Source organism: Lutjanus erythropterus, chromosome 14, assembly GCF_056507025.1.
Source record: "Lutjanus erythropterus isolate fLutEry1 chromosome 14, fLutEry1.hap2, whole genome shotgun sequence".
Lineage (NCBI taxonomy): Eukaryota > Metazoa > Chordata > Actinopteri > Lutjaniformes > Lutjanidae > Lutjanus > Lutjanus erythropterus.
In genome coordinates this window covers 32,678,264-32,699,326 of record NC_139330.1, presented here as the reverse complement: position 1 = coordinate 32,699,326, position 21,063 = coordinate 32,678,264, and the positions used below count along the sequence as shown (strand labels likewise).

The 21,063-nt window shown below is 38.4% G+C and overlaps 2 protein-coding genes and 1 pseudogene across 2 annotated transcripts; 2 read left to right on the top strand and 1 right to left on the bottom strand.

Moving 5' to 3' along the window:
• The first annotated feature begins 476 nt into the window (after positions 1 to 476).
• On the top strand, positions 477 to 3,262 carry LOC146315759 (uncharacterized). The gene is made up of 2 exons (XM_084736154.1): positions 477 to 815; positions 2,514 to 3,262. Exons 1-2 carry the CDS (start codon positions 632 to 634, stop codon positions 3,236 to 3,238), a joined length of 909 nt encoding a protein of 302 aa, XP_084592280.1. The 5' UTR covers positions 477 to 631; the 3' UTR covers positions 3,239 to 3,262.
• Positions 3,263 to 4,351: 1,089 nt separating this feature from the next.
• Positions 4,352 to 19,299, bottom strand: LOC146315757 (solute carrier family 22 member 7-like). The gene is made up of 11 exons (XM_084736176.1): positions 19,164 to 19,299; positions 16,707 to 17,107; positions 15,604 to 15,707; positions 11,692 to 11,846; positions 9,684 to 9,852; positions 9,300 to 9,423; positions 8,007 to 8,113; positions 7,623 to 7,837; positions 6,712 to 6,820; positions 5,431 to 5,637; positions 4,352 to 4,575 (listed from the first exon to the last, which is right to left on the bottom strand). The coding sequence occupies exons 2-11, from the start codon at positions 17,091 to 17,093 to the stop codon at positions 4,488 to 4,490; spliced, it is 1,665 nt and encodes a 554-aa protein (XP_084592302.1). The 5' UTR covers positions 17,094 to 17,107; positions 19,164 to 19,299; the 3' UTR covers positions 4,352 to 4,487.
• Positions 13,107 to 14,038, top strand: LOC146315758 (uncharacterized; annotated as a pseudogene).
• Positions 19,300 to 21,063: the final 1,764 nt, after the last annotated feature.

Genomic DNA, 21,063 nt, shown 5'->3' with positions numbered 1-21,063 from the left:
ACACAGTTAGAGACCAGCTTGTGAAGAAAGTGTAGAATCGAGCAGCTAAAGAGCCAGATATTTTTTCTAAGGTCCTGTGTGTGAGATTTATGGGAATTTGTTGGCAGAATATGGTATGTTTTCATTAATAATCCACATTTATTATTTATAGATTATTTAAAGAGTTCCTCACATTCTTCCTGCTACAACTATTACCTTTTAAAATGACCTTTTAAAATATATTTTCCAGCATAATTGAAGAGTAAAAATTAATCCTTTCAAAATACAGTTTTGTCCTAATTCTCAGTGAGCTGAGTCAGCAAAAACTGACTCATTTTATTAAAACACAGACAACATTATGCCAAATTGAAAAAGGAGCGCAGACAGTCCTGAGGTGGCAGATTAAGGTCAGATGCTTTACGTCCAGTTTGGACGTCACACATCTGCATCTCATGGGTGGCAGATAACTGAACACTAGCCTGTCTGACCTCCAGTTAAGACAACTTTTTAGTTTTCATTTTGTCCTTTGTTCTGAGTGAACTAGACTGAGGTGGATCTGCTGCATCCACAGCATCAACTGAGCGACACCCTCTGAGGATCCCGATGTTAATCTGAACAGCTGAACACATAAATAGCCTCGGCGTGGCCTCTTATGGCTGACAGCAGCACCGTGACAACAACTGTCCCCGGCCTCATCGGCGTCACTGGCAACGTCACTGGCAACACCACCACTCCCACCGCTGTCCAGGTAGCCACAGTGATCAACTGGCTGACGTTCGGCATCGGGATGCCTGCCATCGGGCTGGCTATTTACGCCCTGAAGAATCTGTCCAAAGGTTTGTGCTAACTCTTCTCCATGTCCTGTCACTCAGTGTTTACACCAGTCATTTACACCTCACCTCCTACACATATCTGAAAATCATTGAGGGGGTGCCAGTGGGCTTGAGTCTGTTTGTGCTCGGGTATCTCAGTAGCCAGCGTTGCCAGGTCTGTGTGATGAAACCAGCCCAAAACCAGCCCAGCTGCCAACAATACCATATTTGTGGGTGTTTATGTGGGCACAAGTATGACTTTTGCCATGTCTGTGTGTGTCTGTGCTGTTATGGAGTCAGTTTAGTAAGATTTAGGTTAAAAACTTACAGATAACTATCTACTTACAGATAGTTATTTCAGTTATGTTTAGTTGGGATCATTTTATCACACATACAACATAAAAATCGCACATACAAATGATCCTTGTAAACTGTTTAAGTGAAACTGTATTTAGCCCAGAAATGGGAAGTAATAAAGTACAAATACTTTGTTACTTTACTTCAGTAGAGTTTTCAGGTATCAGTATTTTACTTCAGTATTTAACTTTTATTTTATTTTATTTTTATTTTATTATTTTATATTTTATTATTTAACTTTTTACTTTTACTTCTAACATTTTAACACAAACATCTGTACTTTCTACTCCATCCAGACAGACTCATTATTTTAGTTTTAATGCATTTGAGGGGAATTATTGGTTATTTTTATTTTGTGTGATTGCTCACCGCCTTCTCAACATCAAGTATGATTTTATTCTAAATGGATGGAAAAACATATTGATAGAAAAGATGATTCACTGGTGTTTATATTAGTGCATATCATGCAAGACAGACATAAAGATGTAACAAGACTAAAACAACGTCACAGGGTAAAAAAGACAGAAAAGATGTAACAAGAAAAAACAATGTAAAAGACATAACATGACAAAAACGATGTAATAAAATAAGTAACACAGCGAGACAAAAACAACATAACAAGAAAATTACAGCATATCAAGACAAAAATGACGTAAAAGACATAAAACAAAAACAATGTATAAGATGTAAAAAGACAAACTCAATGTAAAAACAAAAAAACATAAAAGATGTAACAATAAAAAAGATGTCACTACACAAAGTAAACGTAACAAGAAAAAAATACGTAAAAGATGTAACCAGACAAAAACAATGTAAAAGACGAGACAAGTGAAAAAAGACGTGACTACTCAAAGTAAATGGAACAAGGAAAAAAACGGAAAAGATCTAAAAAGACACAAACAATGTAAAAACATAAGACAAAAACAGCATAACTGACATAAAATGAAAAAGATGTAGCTAAATAATATAAACGTAACAAAATAAAAATTACATAAAAGACGTAACAAGACATTAAGGATGTAAGAAAATGAAAATGACAAAACGAAAAGAAACAGACAGAGAGGGAGACTCAGGCATGGAGAAAAGGTGAGGTTCAGGTGGAAATGTCCTATAGAGGGTGTGTTTTTACTTTTATACTTGGAGTACATTTCAGAGCCTGTACCTTTTCACTTCTACTTCAGCAAAGAATGTGTGTGCTGCCACCTCTGGTGTCAAGTCATAATACCACTATCTACCCCTGAGTATGAGTTGCAGTAGTAATCCCAGTATCAGTACTACTAATAGTATCTGCATCAGTAGTATCAGTAGGACAAATAAGATCATGTATCGGTATTGATTAGTGTTGTGCCTCTGTTCTCTGTCCAGGTGACAACAAGATTCCCATGCATATCGTGTTCCTCCTGGTCTCTGACATCATCAGTTTCTTTGGTCGTCCCCAGGTGGACCCGGACAAGGAGAGTGGGACAGTCTTCTCCTCCAACCCCACTGACTACATCTTCTATTTTGGTGTCATCTCCAACGTCACCCTCATGGTGTTCATAGCTCAGGAGCGCCATCTCATGGTGGCCTACCCGCAGTGTCTCGGCTGTTGCACCAAGATCAGGCACTCTCCTGTGGTCGCTTTGGTGGCGTGGGCCGCTCCGTTCGCCATCATGACCCTCGCCGTGCTGCACTACACCCTCTATTTCGCCGTCTGTCTGCTCGCTCCTTTTCCCTTGCTCCTCTTCTTTGCCGTGGACTCCTGGAGGGCCCTGGTCTGCTGCCGATCCAACCCTGCGACCCCTGAGCAGAGGAGGACAGTGTGGGGGATTGGTGCGATCTGGGCCAACTACACTTTCCTCTACAGCCCCTTCATCATCAGCATCCTCTTAGAGGCCCTGTCCTTTAAGGGGGCGGTGGCATACCTGGGGCTGGCGTCTCACCTCCTGCTCTACCTCAGCCCTCTGGTGGACCCTTTCCTCTATATATTCATGACCAAAGGGTTCAAAGAGGTGCTGCAGGCGCTGCCCTGCTGTTACAACCCAAGTCAGAAAGAGAGCATGAGGCCCACTGTGGATACTGTGGCTGAGACTGTGGAGACGAGACTTTGAGGAGGACATACAGTTTAAAAAAAAGTGTCCGTCTGTCTGTCTAGATGTAGATCCTGAGGAATTTAAAAGGCAACAATTCGAACTAATCAATCTTTATACACATACATGAACCTTGAATTGGAAGGACACGGTTGGTTGGGGTGGTGAAGAGAGCTTTGACATGAGCACATTAGAAGACATATTTCAACTGTTTTTTACTGGATGTATCTGTACAAAGAGACTGAGGCATGTCCCTATGCAGAAAATAAATAAGGATACAAACAACTTTAAGTTCCCATGAGATCAAAATTGATGTATATATAATATATATATAATATGCAGTGTAAAATTTCTGTAGGCTTAATATAAGTAGCAATGCTGTTGTTTATTTTTAGTTTTCTGGTAACGCTTTTCATTATGTACCACCACCGCCCCCCCACCCCCCCTCGTCTTTTCACTCCGCCAAGACAGTCAGCGTAGGAAAATGCTAAATTACAATGTTCAAACTGATAAGTTTTTTCTTAGGCGAATCCAGGACACTTAGTTACAATATCATTATACTATCCTACAGATCTCAAAGAGAAACTGTGACTACACTATATAAAACACTTTTCATATATCTGCTGGTTGCATCTGCTACTAGTGGTGGCATTGCAGTAAGTGCTTCACCATGTGTTGCCTGGCAGAGATCTGCACTGTCCTGACTGACCTCTTCTAGTTACTTAATGTGTTTTTTTCAGTGGAAATGCAAATACTAAAACTGCACATTCACAAGTCTTGTTTTTTCTTGTTACCCTGCTACATGCACTTTATTTGAACATGCTCATATATTTTATTCCACTCAGATTTTCTTGCTCCTGTACTGTATTTACGTACTTATGTACTGTTACTTCATGTTAACTGTAACTTTGTAACTTGAAATGTAGCAGAGATTGATTGAATCAGCTGCATCAGTTCATGAGATTGCAAGACTGCAAATATCCGGAGGGCCTGACGTATTGGCTGATATTGATTTTCCTGGACTGACTGGCCGCAATTTTAATGTGACTCAGTAGGGCAGTGCCATGAAATGTGGAACACACCATGGAACATCTAATACAGTTAATGGAACGCTGACTCCATGCACAGGAAAGGTTTTCTCAGACAGAAAAGTGTGCATCTTTATTTTTACAAACCACACAAACACTCAAAGATTTTGACCTGAGTTTTGTTACAGACATATTGCAAACATGACAACAGTGTGCTCACTTTATGAGCACAAGTCCTTGTTTCACTTTATCTCTTCAGTGCCAGTTTTGCTCTTTAATTCCAGGGAAACGCCTGAAGACTCCATGGAGTGAGAGGAGACGTCACCTCTTCTGAAATGAAGCAAAACAATATATCTCACAATATAACGCAGTCCAACACAACACACACAACTGTAGCCTTTGAAACAACACACTTCTCACTCTGGTAGACAAACATGTAATATTAAAAGCTGTCCAAAGGTGGAAATTATCATTTGTTTTGGACTGGCAATTATTACAAAAGTTATTTTTTGATAAATATAATATAATGACAATGCTGTATCACTTTGTAAATCATGTATAATCAAGAAAAAAACAGGATGAGCCATGTTTTTCTGTTTGAAAATGAGCATTTATTTCTGCTTCTCTGTCATTCTTGATACTACCACTAGATGGCACCAAAGTTGTGCCAAAGACATTTCACTTACTGTTGTTCAGGGCTTAGCAATAAGGCGTGCCCACTTGTGTGGAGCAAGTAAAATGTCACGTCAGGTAAGTAAATCTAGCAATTCACTCACCTGACTGTTGTAAATAAGACTAAACTATTTTGACTAATGATGGATGGTTTGTGGTTAAAGTCATTTTTAATGCAAAAATGCTGTTTTCTGCCTCTGAATTATGGAGGTTTCCTGTTTTTCTCCATTTATTATCATATTAAACTTTGGGTTTTGGACTGACAAAACCTTGGAGAAACTGTGATGGACATGTTTCACTATTTTCTAATATTTTACAGATGTTGCAGCTGATTAAACATGAAACATAACTTTAGTCTTTGTTGTTATTTTATAACCGCTAATAAATAAAATAATTCCTACAGGGGCAAGTAAAAATTAACACTGTGCAAGTAGATTTCTGACCAGGCAAGTGGAAAAAAAAAAAACATTAACTTTGAACCCCGTTGTGGCTTTTATGAATCAATATACCAACCTCGGCTTTTCAATGTCGTCAATAGTCTCTGGCAGCCTCACATTCATCGTCTCTGGGAGCAGCAGAGACACCAGGCCAGAGATGACGGCCACAGAGCAGATGATGATCTGAGGAAGAAGAGTCCACACGCCCTCCAGCAGCAGGATGAGCGGAGCCACCGCCACGCCCAGACGACCTATGAAGCCCGTGTAGCCCAGACCATTTTGCCTGGTGAGAAAGAAGGTAAATCATAAGCCTTTTAGTTAATAAATGAGTCATCCAGTCACTGTGTAACACTCTCTGCCTGCAAATCAACTGGGCCATAGCTGTTGGTAAATCATCCTCCAGACAGGCTCCCATTTACTAAAAGCAACCATAAATGTGTGCACTGAGTTTGTCATACCACAGAAGCATGTTATTAACCACCCAGCCAATTTTGACTGATTAAAATAATAATAATAATAATATATATATATATATATATATATATATATATATATATATATATATATATATATATATGTATATATACATGTATATAAAATTAGCTCTCAAAAGCATGAAAAAATGAGCATTTTTCTCTGCTCTGAAACACCAGAGGTGGGTCTGCTCTGCTGTTTCAGTGTCAAACACCACTACAACCTGAAAACAATCTGAAACAGATGGCAAACAGCGTCTAACAGCCTTATTGGCCATGTCCAAACATGTTTGTGCCACCAGAGCCAGAGGATGGTGACAGGATGTTTTTTTTTTTTTTTCTCCTCTGTGTCGAGCTATTGGAACTGAAGTGAGCTGAAGTGAACTGCTGGGCTGATTTGGACTGAGAGCAACACTGAACGTACTGATTGTGGGATCCACATTGTGGTCTTGGTAATTTCTGTGTTTTAGCACTGCTTGCTAGCTTAAACTTATTGTGTAGTGTCATTACATTTCTGTAGGTGCTCGAGTTATATGGTCACAACTGACGGAGGATTTTGTTTTTTACCTCTTTGCTCTCAGGTATGTTTTCTGTGTTTTAACGTACTGTTTTCAACGCAACATGTCCCTTTGTTGTTGCACTCCATGGTAAAGGGGCTTGAGTTATATGGTCACAAATCACAGAGAATTTTGTTTTGTACCTCTTTACTGTCAGAAATAAACAGCGCCTCACTCACGCACTGGGCCTTTAAATTATGATGATAATTGTGATTATACTACGATTACGATAATATTTTACCCACTTTCTTCATTTTATAGTCCAGCAGGGTAAGTAAAACCTTGTCATTGTAGCAGCTTTAATGAAACTGTATGACAGTGACCGACCTGAGGACTGTGGGGTAAAGCTCTGTTGTGTACAGGAAGATAGTCGTGAAGGAAGCTTCTGATAGGCCTTTTCCAACAATGGCAACAACAGCACGCATGTGCCACAGACCTACAAAGAACAAGTACAGAATATTCAATGTAAAGTTAGATAAGTGTGTAAAACATTCAATCAACCTGAAAAAAAAGATGCTGATTCATTTTACAACCTAACTATTGGGGTACCTTCTGGCTCAGCATGCATATGCTCTATTACAGCAACGATCTGTTGATATCATGGCAGAATGTGTGCACGTCAAATCAAGAGCCTTAAAAGACTGTTTTCAAAGCTCAGTGAGGGACTGATAACCTTGTGTAGGGGAGACCAGGGGCCATTGTAACACACTCATTCCCTGACTTTGAAGGATTTGCATATATATTATTTTCCCCCTGCTGTCTTAAGTTTAGAAGACTTCAAATTCAAAGTTAGATCAATTTTATCTCCGGTTTAAAAATTACATTAACAAACTATGCTAATATAGGTGTTGCTAGCTAGCATATGAGATTTTATCATGGCTGCAAGAGAGAGGGAAACTGTAGAACTGTGGTTCAGTTTCCCCTGAGCCAAAGCAAGCACCGTGTTTGTCTATGTTGACATACTTCTGTGACAAAATGAACATATTTCACTAAATTTAAAAGTTAAATTACTTTTAACTCAGTTAAAAAAGATACAAATCTAGGTTCCACTCTAATGGCTGCTTAGTGTTCTGCAAAAATTGAAGTAACCTTTTTCCTTGAATGATATATGACAGAACAATAGCAGTTGCAATGTGATTACTCTGAGGTGTAATAAAATTGCCCAAATGCCCCATCCAATGGGGCAAGTGTAACAGTCTGACAGAAATTTGTGTTTAAAGAAATATGAGCGTCACAACCTTTTGGCAGAAAGATGTTAATGGCGATGCAGGTTCCTGTCAGTAACAGTGTTCCAACTTGGCACTTCCTGCGTCCGATGATGTTGAAAAGGCAATAGATCATCAGCTTGGCAGGGACTTCAATGGCTGCGTAGATGAAGTGTGTGAGGTACATGTTCAAACCAAATCCACTGATGTTCAAGCTGATTCCGTAATACGTCAAGGCCACGCCAAACCTGAACAATGATCAACAAATCATTTCAGGATATATTCCATATTTAACCACATTGAAATTTAAAATGCAAATATTTTTATTTTTACTTTTATTTATTTGGTACTGCTGGAATCATCAGGGATCATTTCAGTTTCTTTTTATTTGTAGGTATGTTTGGAGGTGACACCCACCACACAGTCCCTGTCAGTAAAGTTAACCGTCTCATTTTCGGGGTCTTGACGAGATGAGGGTAAGTGTAGTTTTTGTCCTGCTTTTCCATTTGTATGTTGGAGAGTGTCTGTGCAGAGGCAGAGGGGTCATGTTAGGAGGTAACAGGTTTACATTTTTACATGTCAATCATTAAGCAATTCTTACATGCCCATATGAACACTGACAGAGTTATATATACCGTGTGTGTGAGTGTGTGTGCATATGTGCATGACTTGCAACTTGTCCGCAGCTAATCTCACTAACTACTGGACCCATCTACCTGATTTTTTGGTGCATATTTATGACTCTATGCTCGAGGCCATCTTAGGGTTGTAACTACTCATTATTTCTGAAAAACTTATATAAAATCTATATGTAACCTGTAACTCCTTTTGACTCCTTTGACTAATATAAGGCTTGCTTACTAGTATTGGGAAGTAACTAGTTACAAAATAAATGTCATTTTAATCTGTTACAGTTACTGAAAAAAATATGTAATTAAATTACTGTCTGGACAGATTTTGGTAATGTGATAGTGTCACAACCATGCAAGAAGGTGTCATGAAACTTCACAGGTATGTGGAAATCAAAATTAAGACAGAGTTTGAAGGCGAGTATGATACCAGCAAAAGCGCCAGAAGTAGGGGTGTATGACTCATAGGCATAGCACCACCTACTGGCAAAAGGGAAATTACCGGTTCTATACTCTTAAAAATTGCTCCCAGCAGGTTAACCAGATCCACCTTATATGAGGTCAGCAAAGTCTTAAGACCTTGATAATCTAGTGTGTGTTGCTCTCCACTCTTGTTTGTTCTTGTTGTTGTAGGTTAAATATTATAATGACAGACAACATTTCCTATGATGCAATGTTTGACTGAGTTTATGTCTGAGATTATGTTTTCTATTTTATGTTTCAAAATTTTTAGTCATCTTCCAAAGTTGCAGCATTTCTCCATGTGTTTCTTGCTGAACTGAGGCAGAAAGTCAGCAACAGAAAGGACACAGAACATTGAGGCGGGTATGTGTTTTGCTCCTGAAGAGGACTGTGAATTTTGGTTGCTGAAACAGCTCTGACTCCAATTAAATAAAGAAACTGTACATAGGACTCTGTCTCCCTCTAGTGGTAGTAGGAAAGAAGACACTCTGGCAACACATCAAGTCATCCTCACCCTTCAGACCTGACAGATGGATGCTGCACCAGTTTTCCTGATGGAAAAAATATGACATCAGGATCATTAAAAAAATCATAGAATTACATTAAAATACAAACTAACCTCCAGTTTTAACTTGGATGACAGTTTTGGTCTTTTGTTGAACTTTGCACATTTCTCAAGGTAAACCTGGGCTGTTTCTACTTTACCCTTGGCTAAAAGCCATCGGGCAGATTCAGGAAGCCACCTGCAATCAAATTCCAAATAATTAACAATGAGCGTACATGAAAAACCGTACAACTTCCATAACCTCTAAATTGATTTGGGGAAATTTTCAGTGATGAAATACATTTTCCAATACATGAAAATCATGAATTCAGTAATAAGTAAACCATAATGTGTCTCGTTTTCATAAGGGAGTCATTTGGAAAGACATTGTCATTTGTTCAGATTTAAATTAAATATGTATTTATTTGGATGCACTGAACTTAGTCAGAGGCCACTTACCACCAGGTCAAAATTGCCAATCCTAGAGGGGCTGTAACAGTTATGATCAGTAGGCGCCAATCGTTCACCAAGAAGGCAAATCCAGCCAGCAGCATGTTCCCCACAGACCAGGCCAGGCTGCCAATCACACCAATAAACGCCCTATGACGTATGTCGACCCACTCAATGCCTGCAAGGGCAAAAAAAAAAAAAAAAAAGATAAAACACATGAATAATAATGTTTCAAGCATTTTGTTTTATGAAATATTAATTTTACAATTTTGTGATACTGATTCGCAATTGAACCCTGGCAATTACGGTGAGGTCACTCTCCTCTATCTCTGGGGTTACAGTAGGGGGTGAGAACCATGTTATTTCTTTGTATGTGGTTGACATAATCTTATACTTCACTAACCTAGACTCATCCGTGCCTGCTTACACAGGACTCTTATCTAAATATGTGATATATGGGTAAAAGGTTAATGTGCAAGAAAGTGAGGCCATGCCCCTCAGCTCCCTGCCTGAGTGGCAGCCTAATTAACCATTCTGGTGGAACTCCCAATTCATGGTGTATTCAGGTTTAAAGATTCCTAATAAATTAGAAAAAAAATTCTCACTAAATTATGATGCACTGCTTAAAAAAGTGGAGAAGGACCTAGATAGGTAGATGCTACTACCAGAGTCTCTGATTAGTCGAGTAAAGTGCATTAAGATGTGTGTCCTACTAGTCTTTATTTGTTTCAAACCCTTCCCATAACCATACATAAAAACTTTTTCAAGAAACTGCAAAGGTTGATATCATCATTTATCTGGAGGAGGAAGGTCCCTATGATTAAAATCAAGACTCTTAACTATACCCCCCAGTATGGAGGACTGAAACTTCCTGATTTTCAGTTATATTACTGGGCTCCTGAGTCGAGGGCTTTATGGTTCAGACAAACAAAGCTAGTTAGTTCCCCTACTTGGAAATGAATAGAGCCATTGGCTGGCATCCCTTTTATCTAGTCGTACCGTACTCTGAAGAATGGCACCAATAATCAATTTATTAAACACACATCTAGATTCTGGTTTGCCATCCAGACACATCTTAACACTGTTATTGCACTACACAGTAATACTCCATTCCACACCAACGCTGCCTTACCAAGTGTACTTAGAGATGGCATAACCAAGTTGTGGCACAATCAGGGAATTAAGAAATTTAGTGACCTTTATGAGAATAACATACTATGTGTATGTCCCTTGAACAGTTCTACTACTACTGAGTTCTGACTACTGAATATTTACAGGTAAGACACTAAAAAGATAAAAATATTTTAAATAGATTGATGACATACTGAAAGATGTCAGAGACCCCAGAGACATTTTATCCTTAACATATAATAGGAATTTGGCCATCAAAGAGACTAAACCCCTACCCACAAGGACAAAATAGGGGAAAGATCTCAAGTATACTTATGAAGACAGCGACTGGAAATCACTATTTGAGAGGGCACTAACCTTTTCATATAACAGCCGCCATAAACTTTAGCAATTTAACATTATCCACAGAACCTAATTTACACCAGAGAGACCCCACAAGATAAACGAATCAATCTCAGACCTTTGCCCTAGATGCAAAATAGAGACAGGCTACCTTAAACACATGTTTTGGAAATGCAATACATTAAACTAATACTGGAGCTCAATATGTGAGACCCTTAAGAAGATTAATGGGTTAGAGATCCCCTGTTCCCCTAAACTAGCATTACTAGGCGACACATCTGACATTCCTCTTGCCAAAAGAAGGTGAGGTTAATCAAACTGACCATGATTGCAGGTAATAAGTGCTCAGATCCTCCCACTGTATCCATGCGGCTTAGAGAACTTTCCTCATATATGGCATCAGAGAAAATTATGTAAGTGCCGGTCTGGCTTTCCACAAATCCTAAACTCCTTTTTGGCCCTTTGGGGGCAGGGAAAACAAGCCGTGAACACAGCCTGGCATGTTATCAACTTTAAAGCCAATACAGCAAACTTATCAACTTACTTAGAACTATTGAGTTGATGGAGATCCCCGTCAGTCCAAACCCGGTTAGAAATCTCAGCACTGCAAACAGAACGTAGGAGTTTGCAAATGCACTGGAGAAGCCAAACACAATCGACATGATGTAAGAGGCCAATATAGTGCTTCTCCTCCCGTACCTGGAAATATGAACGTAAAGTACTTTTAAGACACTTAAATAAACATGAAAATCAGGATTATATTCAATCTGTGTATAGATAACACACCTTTAGACTTTTATATTGACCTTTCCTAATTTCTGTCTACTTTGGAACCTCGGTCACCTCTCTTCTTTCCTGTGTCCTGTACTTAAATATGCTATTTGCTAGTCTTGTTTATTGAAAAGAAAACCAACTCTTACGTAAGCTAATGTTAGCAAAACATTGCTAACTAGCTAGCTAATCAACATAAGTCTTTAGCTATTTCGTTTCTGTAGTAAAATGCTAACTATCAAACTAGTTAATCGTACTAGTAGTAGTACTCAATATCTGTATTCAAGTACAAGTACTGTTACATTACTAAAATATTACTCAATTACAAGTAAAAGTACTGGTGTTGGAAAAATACCTAAGTAAAAGTGCAAAGTATTCCTCTCAAAAACTACTCAGAGTATTAGTTGCTTTTAAAACGATGCTGATGTTAAATGCACCATCAATAGCAGATATTCAATTAAAGGGATTTCTGTTTCTCCAAATTTTCCTTCTAAACTTCTCCTGTGCTGTTCTGCTCAGTGGTGATGGTCACCTCTCCAAACTATGGTTACAAATTTTGCGCGTTTTCCTTAACTGATTAATCATTAAAAGTTTATAAGATAAAATGCCATTTCTAGACTCTTGATTAAATACTGATTAATACATTTTTAATTGATCACATTCTTAGCTGTGATTGATTGATTAATAATTAATCATTAACCATTAACAAGCTTGTGCAGTGACCTGAGGTTCCACCAGGCATCAAGCTCACTCAACTGTTATTGGAGCACAGAGCAAAAGGAGTGGGACTTAGGAAAGATCAACTGCATGCAGCACGTGTACCAAAGTCCAATTTGTTGTACAGGTGATACACCAGTCCTTCTCATTAAAAAATATTCAGGGATGGAGGAGGTGGGGCAGATGGATGGATGGATGAATCAAGCCCTAGACTTTCACCCAGGAGGCTGTGGTTTGTGCCTCATGTGCAAGCAAAAGTCAATGTCACTTAAAGTTTAATGTAACTTCATGTTACGTACTTTATGTGACTTCGGTAATGTAATGTACTGATTTTACTGATCTTTTCCCAAACTTCACCAAGTATTTTTGTTGCCTTAACCAAACCAAAGTGCGACCGTTCTATGATATCGACCACATGTTTAATTTTGTTACAACATGGAGCCACTGGGATGTGGCATCTTTGGCACTGGTGGCATTGACCTCCCACATCATGAACACCCTGGAAAGACTCATCCTGGAGCACCTCCAGCCCATGGTCAAGCCACTCCTGGACCCCCACCAGTTCGCCTATCAGCCCCAACTTGGAATTGAGGATGCCATCATCTACCTGCTCGACTGTGTCTATGCCCGCCTGGACAAGCCAGCAAGCACTGTGAGGGTTATGTTTTTTGACTTCTCAAGTGTGTTCAGCACCATCCGTCCAGCTCTAGTCTGTGACAAGCTGACAGCAATGCAGGTGGATGGCCCCCCCGTCCTGGATTGTTGACTACCTGACTGGCAGTCCACAGTATGTGCGCTTGCAACACTGTGTGTCAGACAGAGTGGTCAGCATCACCGGGGCCCCGCAGGGGACTGTTCTCTTTCCCTTCCTGTTCACTCTCTACACCACAGACTTCAACTATTGCACAGAGACCTGCCATCTTCAGAGGTTTTCTGATGACTCTGTGATAGTTGGATGCATCAGCAAGGATGATGAAGATGAATACAGGGCTGCTGTGGACATCTTTGTCTCATGGTGCGAGCAGAACCATCTATGTGGCAATGACAAAGGAAGTGTGGACCTGAGGATGACCATGGCATTGGTGACCCCTGTTTCCATCCAGGAGGTCAATGTGTAGAGGATTATAAGTACCTGGGGGTACAGACCGACAATAAACTGGACTGGGAAAAGAACACTGACGCTCTCTGCAGGAAGGGCCAGAGCCGACTGAGGTCCCTCAACATCTGCCGGACTCAGGATCTTCTATGTGTCTGTGGAGGTCAGTGCTATTCTCTACGCTGTTGTGTGCTGGGTGATGGTGATGGATGCCAACAGAATCAACAAACCAATCCGCAAGGTCAGTGATGTTGTGGGAAAGGAGTGTGACTCTGACGGTAGTGTCAGAGAGGAGGATGCTGTCTAAGCTACGGACTATCTATGGACTCATCCCACCAAGATGCACTAATGAACGCCACAGGAAGTCATTCCTGCCTGTGATCATCAAACTGTACAACTCCTCCCTCTGAGTGGCCCTTGGACTGTTTCACCCCTGTCAACAACTTTAACCCATGTATTATTACATATTTATACTGGAGTCACTGCTGACTGAATACAATAATCTTGTGCAATAAGCTAACAGCACAATTACTCTGTGCAATAACTCCACTTGTGCAATAACTCTACTGTCATACAGCATTTCTTTTTACACTGTTATATAAACATATTTTTGTATTATGATGCACATTATGTACATAATCTTTAATTTTCCTTATTTCCATTCTGTATCTCTACTTCTAATCTATTACAGTATATACTGTATGTATAATAACTGTATAATATCAGTATATCATTGTTCAGAAAGCAAAGCACATACCCTACCATATATATTCTGTTTATTATCTATTTTTGTCATTTTGTCTCTGTGTATATTTCATAGTTTACTCTACATATTATTAAACATGTTGCTATAATTTTTAGATTTTCTCTTCTAATTGCACTATACAATACGTCTTTTCTATTCTTGTTACGGGCACCTGTAACGTGAGCAATATCCCCGCAGAGATCAATAAAGTATTCCCGATTCTGATTCTGAAAGGTAACCTGACTAGATCTGGTTTCTACTGGCCCATCCTCACGTGAATGTTGGTCATAAGTGAAATCAGCTTATTCCAGCTGATATGTCTGTTTTTTTGTTAGGTAGCGCCCCTCATGGATGTAGTAAACATGACAGGAAAAGTATACAGAGTGACAAAGTACACGTTTGGAGGAGGTGGAGTGGATGCATGGCTCAAAGGATCAAACAAGCACAGGACTTTCACCCAGGAGACCAGGGTTTGAGTCCTGTGTGGAGAAAAAAGTAAACATAGTTATTGAAAGTTCTGAGTAACTTAATTTTGTTACGGACGTGGCGCCATTTCTGTCACACAAATGATGACACTTCTGTCACGTGATGCATTACGTGGTTATTTTAACCCTCTTAAACCAGTAGTTTTATGCCCTAAACATTCTGTTTCTTACTCTAATAAGTAGTTTTTGTGCCTAAACCTTATGAATCTGTGAATGTTTTACAACGTAAATAAGGTGTGTAATGTCACATGTGTGATGTCACGTAACCTACGTGACATAGTTGAGGTCCAGTAACAATCAACCTCTTCTGTTGTTAAGGAATGAGGATGTGTTGGACTCTACAGAAGTTAATGGGGAGGATTGGCATTTCACCTGCACACAAAAATCGACTTATGCACACTGCACACAATCTGAAATTTTAAACTTGTGTTATTTGTACTCAGATTGAAGAGACTGTTGTGAAGATGCAAAACTTTTGACAACATTTTTAAATTCGGATCCATCACAGATATCATAATACTTTGCTTTTTTCATTAACATTTGGGATATTTAAAATCTTAACATTAAAATCACCACTGAGAGACGCTGCTGGATGTTCACTTCATCATGAAAATGTTAGAGACATACTTTTCATACACATACTTATCAGAGAAGTGTCCAACAGCTAGGGCCCCCGTCATCACTCCTAAAAAGAAGATTGTGCTTGTGGTTTTTGTCAGGCTTTTTCTATCACAGACCAGGTCCCACTGAAAAAGCAGACAGCAGAGAAAACGCACTTCGATTATCTGTTTAGGTCCATTTTTTTCCTACATAGGTGATGTTCTCTTAATGCTAATAGAAATCACATTTTTTAACCAAAATTCTTATTTTTTCTTTGATTTATAAGGGCCACAGAGATATACTTGCTTCTAACTACATGTTTGCATATCCTACACATCCCTACACACCATGGCTGCCTCGTGCATTTGGAACAATGGTTGTGCGCGTCCTCAGAAATTAATGCTACGCAAACATGTGGTTAAACTGCAAGTGTATCGTCTTATGGTTCAGACACATCTGATAGCAATATTAATTTAATGAATTTGTCGAAAAATAGAAATTTAACCAGTGCTTGAGCAGTATTCCCGCCTATTTTTTAAACCAGGAAGTGAGACAGGGGTCCTTAGTGTATAGCTAACCCTTTTTATGCCTGATTAAATCACATTTTTGTAAAAAATCTGACAACTTTTCATTAAATAAATCGATTTTAAAGCAAAGACAATGATAATAATACATTTTTATACCTACACAATCAATAGGTTTTAGATTTTAAAGGCTTTTAACACATTTTTAAATTGTTTGAAGTTGTGTTTTCTGGCATAGAACAATTTTAGAAATGAAAAAATTGAAGCAACCAAAACATTTAATAAATTAGACATATTTAATATATATAGATCCATTTTCACCAAAATTAAGGAATTAGACTGTTGATGTTAATGTGTTCTTAATAAAGTGTGTTTTTGGTAGGACATACTTTGTCCCAATTCTCAAGAATGGATGACATAATTAAACTTTAAAAAATGTACATTTATTTTGTGTCTTTCTTCAAAGATATCCTAACAGAATAAATGCATTAATCTCTTATTATGGATTATTTATTATTTTGGAATTTAACCAGTCAAAATGACCACTTAGAGCAGCTTTATAAGTTAAGGAATTCCAGTACTTCTAGTCTTAATCTACTTTGAATAAGTCAGTTGTTGTACCTCTGTTGCCATGGTGGAAGTGACGGTGGAGTTTTCATAAACCCACCCACTCTGACACCGAACCGTTGGCAGGTCAGTGCTGTCGGCGCCGCTGGCTAAGAGCTGAAACTGAGGCTCTGCAAACATCTCACAGGATTTTGGGTGCCCGTCCTCTTGTACAGGAAGGCTGACGGTCAGTTTCTGCTCCTGAGTTAAATTCCTTAAGAGTCCTCCATCATCCAGGGTGCTGATGTCACAGTGGTGAGGAGGCACCTCGGCGATGAAGTTCATCAGCAGGAAGTGACCGGGCAAAACTATTCGAGGGGTGCACAGCAGGAAGATGATGGCGAACTGGAAAGGCCCAAAACCATTGATTTCCTCCAGGATATTCTCAAACTTCATCTTCATAGTTCATATGGCTCCTAAAACAGAGGTGGTAGTACAAATACTTTGTTACTGTACTTAGATATTTCTAGTATCTGTACTTTAGTGGAGTATTTAATTTGTTGTTATTTTACTCCTTACATTTAACACAAATATCTGCACTTTATACTTAATGAGCACATACATACTTACTTACATTTTCAAAACAGGCTTATTACTTTAGTTTTAATGTATTTGAGGGGAATTATTGATTATTTTTATACTGCATCAATATGCGCTGCCTTCCCAACATCAAGACCTAAATAAACCAAAGAATAACACATAGAAAATATGATTCCTTGGTGCACCCATCAGTGCATATCATGCATGACAGACGTAACAAGACAAATACAATGTAAAAGACATAATAAGATGTAACAAGGCGAAAACAACAAAAGAGATTTAATAAGATGAAGCAACATAATACTGTGTGACAAGACAAAAACAATATAAAAAAATAACAAGACAAAAATTAATTAAAGACGTGATGAAAATAATATAAAATGTTTAGCTAGACAAAAAATAACCTAAAAGATGTAACAAGACAAAAAAGATGAAAAAGACATAATGAGGCAAAAAAATGATGTAAAAGACTTAATAAGACAAATAAGATGAAAAAGACAACATGTTGAAGACAATGAAAAAGGCGAAAATTATATAAAGTGTGTAACTAGACAAAAAACGATGTAAAAGACATAACCAGACCACAAAGATGAAAATGATGTAACATTATGTAAAAAGCCTAACTAGGCAAAAAAACTGCACGTACCAGACATAACATGATGAAGATGATATAAAACGTAGTTTGTCTGTCAAGACAAAAAAAGACGTAAAGACAGAACTACACAAAAAAGATGAAAAAGACGTAACATGATGAAGATGATATAAAACATATAACTACACAAAAAAATGACATAAAAGACATAACTAAGATGAAGAAGACATTGAAAACAATGTAAAAGGCATAACTAGACAAAACAGTACGTTAAAGACGTAACATGACAAAGATGATATAAAATGTGTAACGACACAATAAGATGAAAAAGACATATCAGACATGAGACAGAAAGACACAAGATAAAAACGATGTAAAAAGCATACCAAGTCAAAAAAAATGATAGAGAAGACATCACAAGAAAAATGATGAAGATGAAGATGACGTAAACGATGTAAGACAAAAAAGACAGAGGAAGATTCAACTGTGAAGAAAGCGTGAGGTTCAGTTAGCTTTGTACAGAAACACTTCAGTCTAAAAGTCCTTCAGAGGACGACTTTTTACTAGGGCTGTCAAACAATTAATAAAATTACCTCGATTAATTGCAATACTACTCTGTGATTAATCGCGATTAATCACAGTTAAAATACTACTTATTATATATACTAATATCACTTGTATTTTCTTCTCTTCTTTCTTATATAGTATTGAAAGATGCAACACTGTTAATCCATTACAATTTAAAGATGCAATTTTACAGATTGGTGAAAAATAATAACACACCATAGTTGTTTATTTTTTCACATCAGCACTACATTTTGATCAGTGTATTAAACAAATGCCTATGTATCCGTCTGCACACCTCAACTTTCATAAACAAGTCACATCCATACAGCCTATGGTCACTTCATTGTAAATGGAGAATATTGTCCCCCTGAGGCTGCCGTACATCTGACAGGCCGCTGTCCGTCATAGGAAACACTCACGGAGTTACAGCTAGTCTGATTGTCACTGACACTGACGCGGTCAAACCAACGGATGGGTGACAACTCCAGTATTCAGACCACTGACTGTATACACAGACAGACTCTACCTAAGTCACAAGAAGCGATTAATTGTGTGTTAATTTTTTTAAACACGTTATTGTTTCCAGATTAATCTAATGCATTAACGCCTTAACTTTGACAGCCCTTTACTTTTTTCAAGTATCTGTTTTTGTAAAGAACTATTTTTGCCGCCTGTCCTAAAAGAACAGATTTGGATTTGCATTGGGTTTACAGAAGTAAAACATGAACTGTTTCCTTCACTTATCCATACAACGAAAACTTAAAATTACTCACCTACTTAGAAAACTTGCTGCACTATTAATGATGCACTTAATGCTGCACTATTAGAAACTGTTCCCTGCAGACTTCTCTCTTCACAATGTACTTCTCTTTTGGTGAATTTAGGCTCTGCAGCCTCTCTGTGAAACCCACCTGATCATTAACCTCTGCATCACCTTTGGACATTGTAAGGCTGTAAAACAACTTACAGAGATTACACATTAAACACATCAGTATGTGTTCTACAGGCACACGGATACTTCGGATTCTGGCCAAAAAAAGCTCAATATAATGTTATGTTTGTCAAATCTTGGTCATATATTTTTTTCTGGACTGTTTCACTCATCAAGGTTGTAACAACACAACATTCTTTACCTCCTCCCTCCTGTCAGGTGCAGAGGATGGAGGGTTAAAATAATTTTCAGGGCAAAATACTTATTCATTAGATGACACAAATTATAAAAAAGAGATCACGAAATGTGTCAAATTTAAAGAGGTAATCTGTGAACAAATGTACATAACATGAAAATCAAACTCCAGTAAGTGTGAGGGGGAATTCCATCAACAACATGATCCTAGCTTGTATTTTCAGACCGCATCTTTTTCAAGGTTCACCACAAACCTGAGGGACGAATATACAAAACTAGAGGCAGACGGATATATAATGTGGCCGATATCAACGTCTACACTGTCCGATACATGCCAATGTGAAATCTTTTTTGGACAGTATATAATGCATATTGTGTTTGGGGACACGTCGCCCAAAAATAAAAAGTAAATGTTTTCCTCCTGGCCTGAAGCGCAATTTATTCATCTGCATGTCCACAGGCTCTCGCATTGGATGGTTTTCATATATATAAATCTATTCTTGGCCTGATTCCTTTGGACCTGTCTACACGTGTGTAGAAACTAAAATTAATACAGACTTCGCTCTTATATTATTCTACAAATGCTGGCTCTGAGAGTGTGAACAGAACTCAGCAAAACGCACGCTTTTAAATATGCTTCTTCTTAATCCCAGAATAATTTATAGAGGGATCTGAAAATGGCAGAGCTGACAAAGTGCTTCACAAAGGCAACAAAATAAAACAGACAGGATCAAGAGTCACACAACAGCTAAAACAGATAAAATAAAATGGTACAGTGAAAGATAGGAAGGTAAGAAATAAAAACAGTGCACAACAGTTCAAACTTAGATAAAATCAGGAAAGCCTCTCTAAGAAGAGATTTAAAGGAGATCACTGACTTGGCTGACCTAATTTCCTCAGGCAGATTGTTCCAGAGCTTTGGGGCCCTGACTGAAAAGGCCCTGTCCCCTTTAGTTTTCAGCCGGGCCTGTGGAACAGACAAGAGACCTCTGCCTGAGGATCTCAAGGTGCCCAAGAGGAAGCATGTATAAAGAAAATAAAATTGGCCCCAAAACTGACCCTTGAGGCACACCATATTTAATACATGCAAAAGATGAAATGAAATTGTTAACAGAGACACAGACTGTTTGATAGATAAGATAAAAACCACTGCAGTGCTGTACCTGAAATCCCTGCCCAGCGCCTCAGTCTGTCGAGGAGGATGTTGTGGTCGATTGTGTCAAAGGCCGAGCTAAGATCCAGGAGAACAAGAACTGCACATTTGCCATCGTCAGCAGCCATTAAAAGGTCATTTGTGACCTTAAGCAGGGCCGTTTCAGTGCTATGGAACTTCTGGAAACTAGACTGAAATTTTTTAAAAGTTTTATTATTTTCGAGTGCCGATACAAATTGCTTGGACACTATTTTCTCTAAAACTTTTTGAAATAAATGGCAACTTGGATATCGGCCTGTAATTTTCAGGGAGGAAGGGGTCCAGACCACTTTTTTTTAAAAGCGGGTTCACACATGCAGTTTTAAAATGATGGGGCCCAATAAAATCCATTATT

What these genes read in the sequence shown, in the direction of transcription:
- LOC146315759 (XM_084736154.1), top strand. Translation starts at nt 632, where the DNA reads ATGGCTGACAGCAGCACCGTGACAACAACTGTCCCCGGCCTCATCGGC. An exon ending in CCTGAAGAATCTGTCCAAAG is followed by an intron (nt 816 to 2,513) that starts GTTTGTGCTAAC and finishes TTCTCTGTCCAG; the next exon opens with GTGACAACAAGATTCCCATG.
- LOC146315757 (XM_084736176.1), bottom strand. Translation starts at nt 17,093, where the DNA reads ATGAAGATGAAGTTTGAGAATATCCTGGAGGAAATCAATGGTTTTGGG. An exon ending in CTTCCACCATGGCAACAGAG is followed by an intron (nt 15,708 to 16,706) that starts GTACAACAACTG and finishes CTGCTTTTTCAG; the next exon opens with TGGGACCTGGTCTGTGATAG. An exon ending in CATCCAAGTTAAAACTGGAG is followed by an intron (nt 8,114 to 9,299) that starts GTTAGTTTGTAT and finishes GCCTCTGCACAG; the next exon opens with ACACTCTCCAACATACAAAT.